At 41.4% G+C, this 14590-nt stretch overlaps 2 protein-coding genes across 2 annotated transcripts; both read left to right on the forward strand.

Moving 5' to 3' along the window:
* The first annotated feature begins 820 nt into the window (after window positions 1–820).
* Window positions 821–3235, forward strand: LOC6740495 (fork head domain-containing protein FD4). Its single transcript, XM_002077294.4, has one exon. The coding sequence runs from the start codon at window positions 1809–1811 to the stop codon at window positions 2925–2927; it is 1119 nt and encodes a 372-aa protein (XP_002077330.2). The 5' UTR covers window positions 821–1808; the 3' UTR covers window positions 2928–3235.
* Window positions 3236–12805: 9570 nt separating this feature from the next.
* On the forward strand, window positions 12806–13951 carry LOC6729539 (fork head domain-containing protein FD5). The gene has a single exon (XM_002104811.4). It carries the CDS (start codon window positions 12948–12950, stop codon window positions 13761–13763), a length of 816 nt encoding a protein of 271 aa, XP_002104847.2. The 5' UTR covers window positions 12806–12947; the 3' UTR covers window positions 13764–13951.
* Window positions 13952–14590: the final 639 nt, after the last annotated feature.

A 14590-nucleotide genomic window follows, 5' to 3' on the forward strand; every position in this document is an offset into this window, starting at 1 on the left:
GCTCTTTTGTCCGGAGCAGCAGCAGCAGCAGGAGCAGCACCAGCGCTGAGGCAGCGGCAGCGGTAATACCAAAGGCAAAGCTAAATAAAACCGACGAGATACTCCCCTCGTACACGGCGAGAAATCATGTGTGCTTCATGTAAGTTTTAATGCTAGAAAGCTTTTGAAAATTTATAACTATCTTAATAACTTCAATTACAAACAGCGGCTAGTTGCATGCAGAGCGAGAAGTATGTCATTAGAAAAAGCTTACTTTTTACAATATTTTATATATTTTATATATTTATATTTACTGCTATATATTTACTGCTAGTAATAAACATAAACAACAAAACACAGGCAAAAGTTTACCTAGCACAATAATAGATTATTATTTGATTTATAGTAATATTAACATTATAAAGGATCTCTGAATTGGGCAAGCCTAACCACTAATCTTTTGGATGAACTTTGAATGTAAAGTTCGATTTATATGATCCCAATAAAAGAAAGCAGTAGTAGTTTGGAAAATTAATCTAAAATATAAAATCTATATCTATCAATATATCTATCAATATTCTAAGGGACTCATAGTTTAAGTATTTAGATAGCAGGACTCATAGCTCCTTTAATAATATATGATGCAGCACTCGTTGAACTAGGGGATGTCGAACTCATTCGCTCGTTTAAACTTCGAGTAGGGGGTGGGTTTTTCGGCGAGTGTACCGCCTAGCCGCAACCACCGGCGGGTCAGGGATAGGGGAGGTGCAGGGCCGCGGGCAGGAGCTCTCCGCTGGAGCGGCGCAGTGCGGTCTGGTCAGACTGGTTTATTCGTTTAGTAAATCTCAGACTCTTTGCTTTGGCTCTCCTCGCCGCTTTGAAGTTTCGCCGTGGCGGAGGGATGATGCATGTTCGCATCGCGGTGATTGGGAGAGAGCACGGGGGCAATGATGTGAGTGATTATATTTTGATTGCATTGCTCACTGTGGTTGGTTGTACGTACGGACCGCGGAGGACTGCAGACCTGGACGACTGCAAAACTGGAGGACTGCAGAGCTGCAGAGCTGGAGAACTGGGGACGGCATTGCTCACTTAGTACAATAACCGGCACGTCGTCTGCCAGTCTGCTGAAACAGTAATTTTTTGTGTGCCGTGTTCTTCGTTTGTTGTCGTTTGTTTTGTTCCCGCTCTATCGCTATCTTCGCCCCAAGTTCGCCCCAAGTCCGCTCCAGCTTTATAGCCCACCACCACCATCACCACCACCGCCGCTCACGTATTCGCATTCAGCTTTTGATGGTAATTTGCCAGGCAGGCGGAGGGCGGCAGGGCGCACAGTCGGATGGGGAAACCTCAGTGAGAGTGCTTTTCCTTCCATCCAGTCCAGAGTGCCAGAGTGCCAGTGCCAGTGGCAGAGCAGAGCTGAGCTGCTCCAGTGGTAGTGGTGGTGGCGAAGCCAGTGTCGTCGCCGGAGCTTATAACGAGCGTAGTTCTTGCGCAGAGTTTATTGCCGACAGTTGGCGCGATCTTGTTTGCCGTCGCTTCTTGTCGCTATCTCGTCCATATCACACATCGCCATGCCGCATCGCCACCGTGCCCCCAATGGATGTTCCTTGCTAGCAGTTCCTCTAACTGTTCCCGCTTCTGTTCCTGCGACGGCACGCGGCACTGCTCCTCAATACGGCGCATGCATTTAGGATATTCATACGTGTGACGGACGAATAATACGGAGTGATTAGCAAGTGCTTGAGTGCATTCATAAATCAAGTTAGCCCGCAAATATGTAACACTGTGATGTGCGGAGCAAATTGAGCCGAAAACATTGTGTAATAATGCCCCGGCCCTCGCGAGAATCCTACGGCGAACAGAAGCCCCCCTATTCGTACATTTCGCTGACGGCCATGGCCATCTGGAGTTCGCCGGAGAAAATGCTGCCGCTCAGCGATATCTACAAGTTTATCACGGACCGATTTCCGTACTACCGCAAGAACACCCAGCGCTGGCAGAATTCGCTGAGGCACAATCTCAGCTTCAACGATTGCTTCATCAAGGTGCCCCGACGGCCGGACAGACCCGGCAAGGGAGCCTACTGGGCACTGCATCCGCAGGCCTTCGATATGTTCGAAAACGGCAGCCTGCTCCGGCGGAGGAAGCGCTTCAAGCTGCACAAGAACGACAAGGATCTGCTCAACGAGGAGCTGACTGCCCTGGCGAACCTCAATAGGTTCTTCTTCACCACCCGCAACGGAGGCAGTGCAGCGCACATGTCGCCGCTGGACATGAACAATGCGGCCGCCATGAGACTGGATCCACTGCCCAGGAGCACGGCACACATGCCTAATTCCCTGGGTCCAGGTGTGCCACTGCCGCACGTAATGCCCGCCTCCATGTCCGGTGCGGATCACACGAATCTGGCGGACATGGGACTGACCAATCTGCCCGCGCTAACCAGTTCCGAGATCGAGGGTCCGCTGAGCCTGCGACCCAAGCGATCCTTTACGATAGAGAGCCTGATCACGCCCGACAAGCCGGAACATCCGTCGGAGGACGAGGACGACGAGGATGACCGCGTCGACATCGATGTGGTCGAGTGCAGCGGTATGAGCCGCTATCCCACAACGCCCGCCGCCTCCGAGGAGTATCTGTCCGCCAGCCGATCGAGCCGGACGGAGGATCCCCTGCCGCCGATGCACACGATCAACGCCGGTGCCCACGTGCCCTTTCTGCACTACGCCACGGGCGCCAATGTGGCCGGACTGCCAGCGACGGGAATTCCCAGCAGCCCCACCACCTACGAGCTGGCCATCTCGCATCCGCTCTTCATGATGGCGGCGCCCATTGCCAACATGCACAACATATACTACAATAATGTTACCCTCGTCGCTCCGGCGCAGCAATATCGGAGCCCCGAGGTGCAGAATAGAATAGACAACGATATGCGTACGATATAGATAAGTGGCAACAAGCAGGGTAGTAACGAAACACACCTATGTACTATATAGCATTATTTATGAACGATATATGTATATGTATATTTATGTATGTATATCCATCCAAACGTAGTTCCTTTTGTATTAAGATTAATTGTAATAGGACCAAAACATATGGTATACATTCATAGGCGTAGAAAGGCTTGTAAATACAATTTTATTAGCTTGTATCACATATCCGTACTAGTAAATTATTTATTTTATTTCTATCGAACCTAGTGCATAGATCGATCCTTTTGTGAAGAATATAAACATTTAAACAACTTAAATAAGTGTTTATCTGCGAGAAATATCGAGTGGAAACAGTGAATATTGTGAGTGTAAGTAAAGTTTAGTTTTCATTCCTTTTTCCAACTTTAAGAACATCACCGAGCTTTATAAATGATCCTAATAGATATATACTCGAGTTGGTATTGGTATCGACCGACAATCAAATGCTTAATCCAGTCTATATACATTTTTAGATAGAATCGCTTAAAAGAGGAAACAGGGTTAAACTTCTTTGGTTATATCTGTAGTTTTTCAGAAAAGCCATTTAGATTATAAATATTTTAGAAATATTCCAAATCTTTTGAAAGCTTTTAGCAAAATCCTCTTTCGAAAAACGGGTTTCTTCTACTTTCAAAAGTAATAGTTATATATTTTGCTGTCTTTTAAAAAGAAATGCGGTAAATAACGTCATTTAAGGTTTGGTTATATTTTAATCGAAACGTGGAACGTAATTATTTTGAGGAATTATTTTTATTCCGCTTCTCCCTTAATTTTTACTAACTTGTTTTTTTTTTTAATAATGTCTTTGGAACGATTTAATTTAGCGAGTGATCCGTGGTATCAAGATTTCCTTTTTAGCCTCTAATAACTAGCAGATCCCCTAATTCTGAAAAAAAAATATCACCACTATTGCCTTTTTCGCCTTGTGATAATTTTGTGGAACGCGTCGGTCCTTCCTTTCTTGATGAAATAAACACATGTCTGCATTTAACAAGCAGGACGCGTGAAATTTAAAACACTTTCAGGTTATTAACATGAAGGCAGCAATAATAATGAGGAGCGCAGGGAACGAGGCTAATGAATACAACAGCTGAGTTATTTGGCCATAAATACACACATGCACATAATCGCTTCGAGCCGTTTAGCGTTTCTTAGCCTCCTTATTAGCCATCCTTCTAGGCCTTCTTCCGCTCGCCACTCATATTCTTAGCAAAAACAAACCAGCAATTAATGATTTAAAGGAGTGAATAGCGAACAATTTTTTACTATTTAAAAATGTATTAACTACTCTTCAACATGTGATTTTCCAATAAGGATCTTATGAAATATAAGAAAATTGTATAGTAGAATATTTAAGGGATTGGAGCTCAAATACCTTTCATACGAAAAATTGTAGTATTAATCGAATAATCAAGGTTTTGAGTTTATCCCTAGATTGCTATCCTATGATTTGAGAACTACGGAATTTTGATTATATCGCTGCCAATTAAATGTGGTTACTGATTTTGCATTTTTTAAAAATTAACACATTTACAAGAAACTTGTTTTACTTGCGTGACACAAGTTTAAGGCTTAGCGAATAATAAGTACATATTTACATGAATTAGTTAAGCGAGACCCTAAGTAATCAAACAATTTTCGATGCTCGATTGCCATGCGTGCACAAAATCCAATTACTAATGGGAAAATTAGCTTGGAATAAGGTAAGTTTATATAAATGATTGGCAACAAAAGTTTCGGGTCCAAATTATATTACCTATCTACAGTGTAGATTAACTAAAAACCAAGCTCGAAAGTATAAAACTACATATTGTTTTCACAAAAAGTTTTTAAGCTAGTCTGATGAAGTAGTTAGCTTTTAATTTTAAACAATTTTCTTGTAAGAAGAAGAAGACCCGCCTTTTGCAAGTGTTGCAAAATCTTCATATATGATATCACGTTCCATTAAACAAAAACTAAATCTTTATGGTGGTACCGGGCCGTCGGAAGACCAGCGGTTTGCCCGATTTAATTATATTTGCTTAGGTCAAATTAGTGGAGTCGGAGTATTAGCGGCAACATGAAAGTAGTCCAATCTTTACTTTCAACTCCAGCTGCGAGAAGAATTATGCTGTAATAATTAGTTACAAGCCCAACAATATGCTTTAGTGTTATAAATGGCTTCTTGGTTCTGTCATTACTATTTACCTAAATATTTACCGTGAAATTAAAAATATTTGAGGTCTTTCAATAAACAATGTCCATTAAGCACTGAACCATACTTAGATTTCAGTTAATCATTAATATTCAATGGAAATTCAACTTCACTTCAAACATAACGAGGTACTGTTGCTGTCGATCCATTCAATATATTACTTATTCTTTTTTTTTAATTGGGCAATGCCTTTTAAAAAGAAATTATTGGTTTGCCAACAAATGTTCTTTAAATAAGTAAAAGAACACAGTTAAATAATTAATTTCTTCATGAGTTTTTTAATTACTTCTGCTTTCCCATTTACGTTTTAAAGTTGTAAAAACAGTATAATATAGTTGTATTAATCCAAAACGAAGATACATTTTTTAATGTAGACGCCATAAGTTAGGCAACAAATTTTTAACAAAGAAGAACATCCATAATTGAGCAAAAAACTGAGATTTTAGAAAATATTAAACACTACCAAAACTTCTGTAAGCTTTACAATGTTTTTCAGATGGAGAATCTTATATAAATGTTAACCCTAAATTGTAAATGAGTTTATAGCCTTGTAGTAAAACGTATTTGATCAAATTACAACTATAATTATACTTACCGATTTAAAAAACGTTCTAATTAAATAAATCTAAGATAGGTAGTAGTGCAATAGAAATAAAATTTATTCGAGTGTTTCATTAAGATGAAAAACTGAGATTAAGAAATGTGTAGAAACGGACGGACCGGAAAACGGACATACTGTTGATACTAATATATACTTATATAAACTATAATATATTCTATATGTTATTTTAATAGTTTACCTAACTAATTTTATAGCTTAGAAGCTATTCACATTTCTCAATTTAAATTGATTTGTTTCTATAGACTCTACAATAGACATTATCTACGATTTCAGATGGTGACGATGCACTAGCAACTGATCTTCCATCGGTTGTTTACTTTATGGCGTGGCAAAAGCTGTGCTCATAATCCTTTGTAGTTTGGAGCCAAAAGAGATTCATTTGCATAATCGCTGTTGCCTCGAAAGAAGATCGGTAAACAGCTTAAAGAGATCGGGGCAGAATAAAATTACAGGTACGATGAAGGGTCTGTGTTGAAATTATAAAATTCGATACACTTAATTTGCTTTCAGAACGACTTTTAAGCATACATACTTATGCAGTTTATGTAGGCAGCTTAACTTTTTCAGAACCCTAACTGGTATTAAGGATATTTTGCACATAAAGAGCATCCTTAATGTGGTCATGTGGTGGCAAGTGCTCCACCAGATATATAAGCAATATGAATTATATATGAAGATAGTACTCGGCTTGCTCAGCAGAGCTGAAACCTTTGGAATTGAAAGAGGATCCCCGAAGCTAATTGAGATCAGGTCACAAGCTCAAGCTCCATGGAGTCCCAATGACTGCAGTCAGTTGGCCAAAACAACCATGCCCCACGCAAGGGTATAAAAAGGTATGCTGGCTTAGACAGTGGCTTTAAATTATCGCCACGGGTGTTCTACCAGTCGGCTCTCTTAGCAGTTGGAAGCCTTTATAGAAATCCATTAACAAAACCATCATGCTTTTTGTTATTGCCGGCACATATCAAAGGCGCGTTTCAAAAGGTTGTGAATACTTAGAGTGATCGGAACGAATAGTAATCGGTACTTTGTCACGAGCCCATCTGTACTTCGGCCGATTCAAATGAGTGTTTTGCTACGTTTACGTTGGCTTTTGTGTGCACAAGATGGCTAATGATATTTGTAGCAGTTAAGCGGATATTAATTTGTATCTGTAAATAAAAGGGTGAAGGCATAATTATAAAAGAGCGCTGCGACTTCAAAGGAAATGCTCACTTGGGCAGCCAGAGGCTATGGATTTTCTTTGGAGCCACAAAACACTTAATTTTTCCGTTTATCCTATACTATTTGGGTAATATAACGAATATATAATTTATCGAAGCTGATTGTGATTTCATTAAACCACATTAAACACACACAGGCAAAAAGGCTGCAAAGTCATCTCGGCTGGGAAAAGGGGCACGAACTCATAAACAGTAATGATACAATAAATCAACACGGTGCGTAAAACATCACTTCCTAAAAGGATCGTCATGGTGTTGTGGGCCAGCATTAACAAAATGACTCTGGTCTTTACGTTAGGGGATGCTCTGTATATGCTCGGCATTCCAAGCGATGGGGTTGCCGTCGGATTTGGCAAAAATCTTGTGGCCAGAATTGGTTTTACGACACCCACTTGCCGCAGAAAGCTAATGAGCCGCAATGGCAATTGGCCGGCCCATCGCCATTGTATTTATTGCCACAAGTGTCACGTGTCCACTTGATTGAGGCAATTTGGCTGCGGCATTATTTGCCATTTTTTACAAAGCGCTACAAGCGCAGCAGCCGAGTTATTTGTACAATTTTGAATTATTATGCCATAAAATGTTTTGCACGACTCGAGCGTTTCAAGCCGCGATGTCGACGGCTACGCCTAATAAAACAATGCGATGGAATAATTTCAAAATTGTACTGCGTACGCTGAGTAGTCGAAATGCATCAGCATCAGTTAGTTAGCCAAAGTGTTTATAAGGCTCCAATTTGATACCTCCCCATCCGATGCGGCATGATGAAAATGTGGCAAGTAGGCTTTATCTGACTTTATTAGAGCAGTACCCAGCCCGCTTTGATCGTCTGAAGTTCCCATGCGATCGATCTGAAGACTCGGCGGTGCAGGCATATGTTGAAGTATCTGGCCCCTGCGGCTCCGACTTATCCGTCAGTGGAGCAGAGCACGGAGCATGGAGCAGGGAGCACAAGACACACGAGTTGAGTGGGCAAGGCGGCGCAGCGGCTAAGTAGCTTCAACACCGAAAACTAGTTTCACACACAGACTAGCTTGCACTCGAGCTCGGCTCGGGTGTTGATGCTGATTAACCATATTTATACTTAAAAAATTGAAAAGGGTTTTTAAGTGGTCCGGGCAAGTGTTGACCAATTTGCAGATACCCTCTACCGAAATAGGCGAGTAATTGTGGAAGCTTAGAAAGCAGATACAGATGCAGATGCAGATTGCGATGCGAATCGATTAAAAGCAGAGCTTTGATGACAGACGGGCATGGGAAGTGAGGAGTGAGCTACGTTGGCCTAAACCCCATATTATGCTGGTTATTATAAAATTGTATTAACTAAATCGAGCGAAAGGCAGAGGTGCAAAGACGGGGCCGAAAAGCAAATGGTTCTAACAGCTTACTTTGTATTTAAGCACGAACTGTGCGAAAATCACCATCCTACCAAAGACCAACTACCAAAGACCAACCAAGCGAGCAACCGACCATCGCAGCATCACCATCTAAAGGTATTTCTTGATCGAAAGAGGAGCGGGCCAAAAGCGGAGAAGGCCGGCAGAGGAGGCTCGGTATAAGAATACCGCACCGCCACTCTGTCTCGCAAAGTCAAAAGCGGCATTTTTAAATTGGTAGTCAGATCTCAGTTTCTCGGTTCGTAGAAAGGAGCTCGAGCCCGGGCCATTATGGCTTCCATCGAAGTGATTTTTACTGTGGCCGCTTGTGCGCGGCCTGTTTGTTAGCCTGATGTCTGAGCACACCTCTTATTATACTTACCACACCACCACGCACACCTCTGCGAATTATAAACGTCTGTGTGCCGGCAACTAGCGGCTGTTCAAATTGCAAAATATACAATGCGTTCCTCCTCCTTCATCGTCCAGTCCAACACTCCACTCCACTCCAGTCCAGTCCAGTCCACGCAACTGGGCGAAACACCAAACACCACACCGAGTTTAATTTGATTTCGATTCAGCGCTTTAGCTTCAGCAGTCGGGCATCGGGCATCGGGAATCGGGCATCAGGAATCTCTGGCTTGCCAGGCGGCCTAATCATTTACCCAGCTCCATATCCAGTGCGGAGCATCATCATACCGGGAACATCCAGGCCCCTCTGTCATGAATAAGGTTATGATTTAAATGCGCTGCGATGGGTGCTGTGTGAATGATATAAGCCAGGCGAAGGAGCTGACGATGTTCATTCTCACCTCGTCGACACTAACGATTGAGCCGACCGATGCCCATTTAATAGGGGCAGTAGGAAATCCGAATCCGAATCCGCCTCTGGGCTGCTAACTCCACTATCCATGGCATCTTCTGTCGACTGTTCTTACGTTCATTATCTGAAGGAAAAAGTTCTTTAATCGGCTAATAGCACTTCTTTTGATCATAAATACATACGTAGAAGTTTAGAAAATATTATGCATATTATATCTCAGTTTTTATTTTCTATTAGCGTTTAAGCTTAAGTGACTTTTTTCTATACAAATAAATATCTAACATAATAAAAACTTTTCTTTCCCAATCATAGAACTCTGCTTATAAAATGCCTGAAAAACTAGGTATATGTTCCTTTTTGAACATACCAATAAAGTTTTGATCTATTGATCCTGTAAACTTAGAAATCTGCTTGGGTTTTAGCTTCATGTTTTTAGAACCTACGTGTTATATGAACCGCATAGAGTGATTTTGCAGACCAATAAAACAAATGAGCGGACATAAAATCGAAAGCTTGATGCCAGCAAAATTCCAACCGGGCAGGATGCCTCAGATTTCCCATGTTGCAGGTAGAAGCATGAACACTGCACTTAAGCTTTGTCGGGAAGATTCACTCGGATACACATGCGTATATACGTACAAGCCTGGCCATAGAGACATACAGACATCCTCGGGGTAAACACAACTCAACTCCTCAAATTAGTGTGTTAGCCTTCAATAAATTGGCGGCCTGTTGTGTTCAAACATTTATTCCTGGCGAGTATAAAGCAATACAAAGCCGGCAAGATCCCAACACATAGGAAAAATAAATACTGACGGTTATTATCCCGACACCAACAGAGATCTTGTCTTCGCACCCGATTTTTTATCATTTCTTTCTTTTTTTTGGGACGTACAGTGCCCTAAATCGATATAATATGGCTAAATATGTTATTTGATGGCCAAAAAAAGGCAACTACTCGCTGGGAATTATCCGCATTTACATGCTGGCAATGCGAGTAGTGGTAGCATTACGGCCATATGGAATCGCATTATAGCCAACTCTCTACGAGACTCTACAGTCCGATGTCCGATCTTCATCAGCGCTAATCTTCATTAACGAGGCGAGCAGCCGTAGGACGGAAATAACTAAATTGATTTAGTTTATGGGTCGAGCTGCTTTCATCTCAGCGCTGCGAATTTCGGTGTGCTAAAAAAGAGTCGACAGGAAAAGGAAAGGGAAAAGGAAAAGAGGAGAAAAACTTATCGATTGGTGATTACCGACCGACCGAACGAACGAGTAGTTGTTTTGACTGAAAGCCTGAGCACATACAACGATTTCAACAGCTCTTCGCGTTAATGGCACACACAGAACACCACCTTTTCACTTGGCCTGGCCTTAACGGCCCATCTTGGCCATCTGTCGACTGCAATGAATGCTGGCATCTTTGACACTAAAAAGACCACAAGGATCGTGTTTAGCTCGAGTTTTTACCGCTCGGACGTGATGAAGATCAATAAAAAGTCATTACACATCATTACCATTTCCAAAATGCATTTGGTTTTTCTCTTTTTGAAATAATTTCACGCCCATTTCCGGCATTTTCCCTAGAAAACCTAAAATATATCAATAGTATGGACTTGAATTATCCTAGATATGATTTTATAAAATTTATAGATTTTAGTTAAGATTTTAAATTGGATACTTGCTGTGAAATAAACCAAATATTTAAATTCAATGACTTTAAATACTTAATTGTGTACCTAAATGCATACAGATTATGTAAATTAGCATGCACGCCTAAACGCTGGGATTAACTAAGGAAGCTAGACACCAAGTTCGTTAATTAACGAACGAATAAAAAGAAGACCCCCTTCTTATTCTCTGCTCACACCTCAATTATCTCATTGGCAGTCTGGAGGGATCTTTGAGTTAGTAGAGCGTTGCTACTAAATTATTGTTATTTATTGCCGTATTCATTACTACTCGTTGGGTAAATAGCATGGTGTTTTTCTTTGGACAGTTGAAGAATGATAAATGATAAATATATTATTGGAAGGCGATGCATTAGATATTTTTTTTTTCTTTTATATGGGAATGTGGCTATTAACTTCAAGCCTGACTGCAAATAATCTCCTCAATCCCATTAAGTTTAATTCTCCAATTCAACAGAACAATTTAAACGACTTAAACTATTAACAAGCTAGGAGATTGTTGGAAGTAAAATATTTGTTTAATTCCGAGTATATCTATAACAATTTAATGGCGTAAACAAGTACTGACTACCATTATATTAATATTTATCATAAGTCATGTGTTTTTGCTCACACTGCTCCATTAATAATGGTAATTAAACCACGGCATTATTCAAAATCCACTGCAGGAAATGAAGGGGATCATTAAACGGAAGAAGACTGAAGCACCTTAAAAAACGATGTTTTTGTGATTTGTATTTTTGTTGGCTTCCATAAGGCTGCAGACACTCCGTATAAGAAGTAGTTAAGATTTAGATTTTATATATATTTAATAATAATAATAATCCTAAATAAATAAGAAAGTGTTATTAGTTTAACAAGCTTCATACAAGTTCTTATATTTACATTAAATTTAAGCCACTAACGATCAAATCGAATGTATTATTTTATTAAAAGTCAATTTATTATTTATATGATATTCAAGATCATGAATACAAGTTATAAGATAATCAATAAAAATCGACATCAGTTAGTAATATAAGAATTAGAATTTGTTAGTAGCAATCGGGCAACAACTTCTTGTAGCCTATCCAGCAATAATAAAAAACAATAGCACACATATGATATAAATATTTTAGCTTAAATTTAGTATTATGCTCTATCCTTAATATATCCCTAATATATGTATCCCTAGATAGATATAAAACGGAAAGCACCTTAATTTATTTGTACGGATATGTTCAACTAAAGCTGGCAAACGTACATGATAAAGCAAATACGCTGGTGCTCATAATTTATTTTTCAATTTCATGCAAAAGCCAAAACAATTTAAATCATTTTCTGAAGCGAAGCAATGCGATGGGAAGTGAAATACGAGCGTTTCCTTTATTATTTCATGTTCCGACCCGCCCACAATTCATATAAAATAAACAGGTATTGACAAAAGCTTGCAAATCAAGGGCTTTCCCCTTGCAATTGTGCTTTTGCAGCACATTTGCACACATGCGAATGCGATTGTGCTGCTATCTCGCCGAAAATTGAAAATGGCGATGGGAAAAAATGGGGCCTCGTTGCCGTTGCCTTGTCGCTGGGACAAAACGCTTTTCCGCCACGCTGCTCCTGGTGTTAGGCTATGTGGTGTGTGGGTAATCGCATCCGCTAGGATTGGTCCAAACTCTCCGGGCAACCCATTTCGAAATTCGCCGTAAACAACACCTTCGCTTCCCATTGGCACGCCGCTCAGACAAGGACAACCAGATGCGAGACCTGTTTTGGCCAACAGTGCCTTCTCGCTCGTCATAGTGAGTACTGGATACTGGATTGTGAATAGTGGACATACCACCACCACCGGTTGGGCATGGGCATGTGTGCGAGAGGCAGCTCTCCGAATCCGGTCTTGCTCTTTGCGAGCAGAGCCAGTTCCATAAAACATGAAGTTTTGCTGCCCCTCGCATTAGTCTTAACGCTGCTGCCGCCGAGAAAACATCGCTCTGAAGTGGAAAAAAAAAGAAAACCATAAGGAATTATTCGGTGCGGACGGGGAACGATTGTGTGAATTTTTGAAACGACTTCTTCGCAATGCCACGCCCATTGAAAATGAGCTACGGCGATCAGAAGCCCCCCTACTCGTACATATCATTAACGGCCATGGCCATAATACACTCGCCGCAAAGATTGCTGCCGCTCAGCGAAATATATCGATTTATAATGGATCAGTTCCCATACTACCGGAAGAACACGCAAAAGTGGCAGAACTCACTGCGGCACAATCTCAGCTTTAACGATTGCTTCATCAAGGTGCCGCGGAATGTGACCAAGGCCGGCAAGGGCTCCTACTGGACACTCCATCCCATGGCCTTCGATATGTTCGAGAACGGCAGCCTGCTGCGGCGGCGAAAGCGTTTCCGCGTCAAGCAGCTGGAGAAGGATATATCGAACTGGAAATTAGCCGCCGCCGCCAATACGGAGATGGTGACCCACTATCTGGACGACCAGCTAACACAGATGGCCTTTGCCGATCCGGCGCGGCATGGTCATGTGCTGGCAAATGCATCTGCTGCCCAAATGTCGCCCTACAAGGCTACTCCACCGATCCTTCCGACCACTGTGACCCAACTTCCGGTGCGGCCAAAGCGCGCCTTCACCATCGAAAGTCTCATGGCTCCGGATCCGGCGAGCACGCCAAATGAGGGATTAGTGCCCATGGAGTACGGCAGTCCCGATGCCGTCGCTTTGGAAAAGCCGCCGTTCAATTTGCCATTCAATTTCAACGAACTCGCCGCGCAGTATCAGTTGTACTTCCCAAGTTTTTTCTACAACGGCCAATATGGCAACATACCTTGCTACCAGAAAACACCGCCGCTTTTTCATAACGGCCCGTTGCCCGTCTTTTGATTATGAAAGTTATAGTTAAACTAGAGTTAAAGCATGCTATGTCTAAAACATACTCACTAGTGGTCCTATTATTGTAATCTTATGTTATTTACTTGTGTACTCATCTTATTTAAACGAAGCCGTATTGTAACCAGTTGAGTTTAGAAGATCTCTAAAGTCAATAAAGAACTGCCCATAGTTGTATTAAATGTTTGTTTAAACTAATCAAGTGTGAAGTCTAAATGTAGCACTCGATACTTTTAGTTTACCATCAGAATAATGTGTAAATACCATAATTATTGTCTTCGTCGTAAAGTGTACTATTTGCCATTCCTACTGCCACAGGGAATATATGTACCTAACATCCAATCTATTTGTTTCCCTACATAATTGCAGCTCGAAAACAAACTACAGGTTGTAAATATATAAATAGACGCCGATTAATTCGATTACAGGTCGAAAATAGGTCCGCAATGGTTAACTTGCCTTCCTACCTTGTTTTGCAAATCATTTGCATCTCACACATGCACACACACACGTATTCGAATTGCTTTTGTTTCCATTAGCTGTCAATCATCCTTACATATGTTTGACTTCAACCCTAGACGGAACACCTCGCCTTCGCTACCATCCATATCCATATCCACATCCACATCCACTTCCACTTCCACATACATTATAAAACACCCATTGGAAGGCAGGAGGAGCAGGGTCGTCGGTCGATACGGCGCGGAATGTAGTTTGTTATGTCTTACAAGAAAGGTGTCCCAGACTTGGAAGCCGAATTATGAAATACTCTGCGAGAGTGAATGCTTTTATATGCTCTAATACCAATCACATAGTTTTGT

This window comes from Drosophila simulans, chromosome 3R, assembly GCF_016746395.2.
Source record: "Drosophila simulans strain w501 chromosome 3R, Prin_Dsim_3.1, whole genome shotgun sequence".
NCBI lineage: Eukaryota > Metazoa > Arthropoda > Insecta > Diptera > Drosophilidae > Drosophila > Drosophila simulans.

Coding starts and splice junctions, on each gene's coding strand:
- LOC6740495 (XM_002077294.4), top strand. CDS start 1,809: ATGCCCCGGCCCTCGCGAGAATCCTACGGCGAACAGAAGCCCCCCTAT.
- LOC6729539 (XM_002104811.4), top strand. CDS start 12,948: ATGCCACGCCCATTGAAAATGAGCTACGGCGATCAGAAGCCCCCCTAC.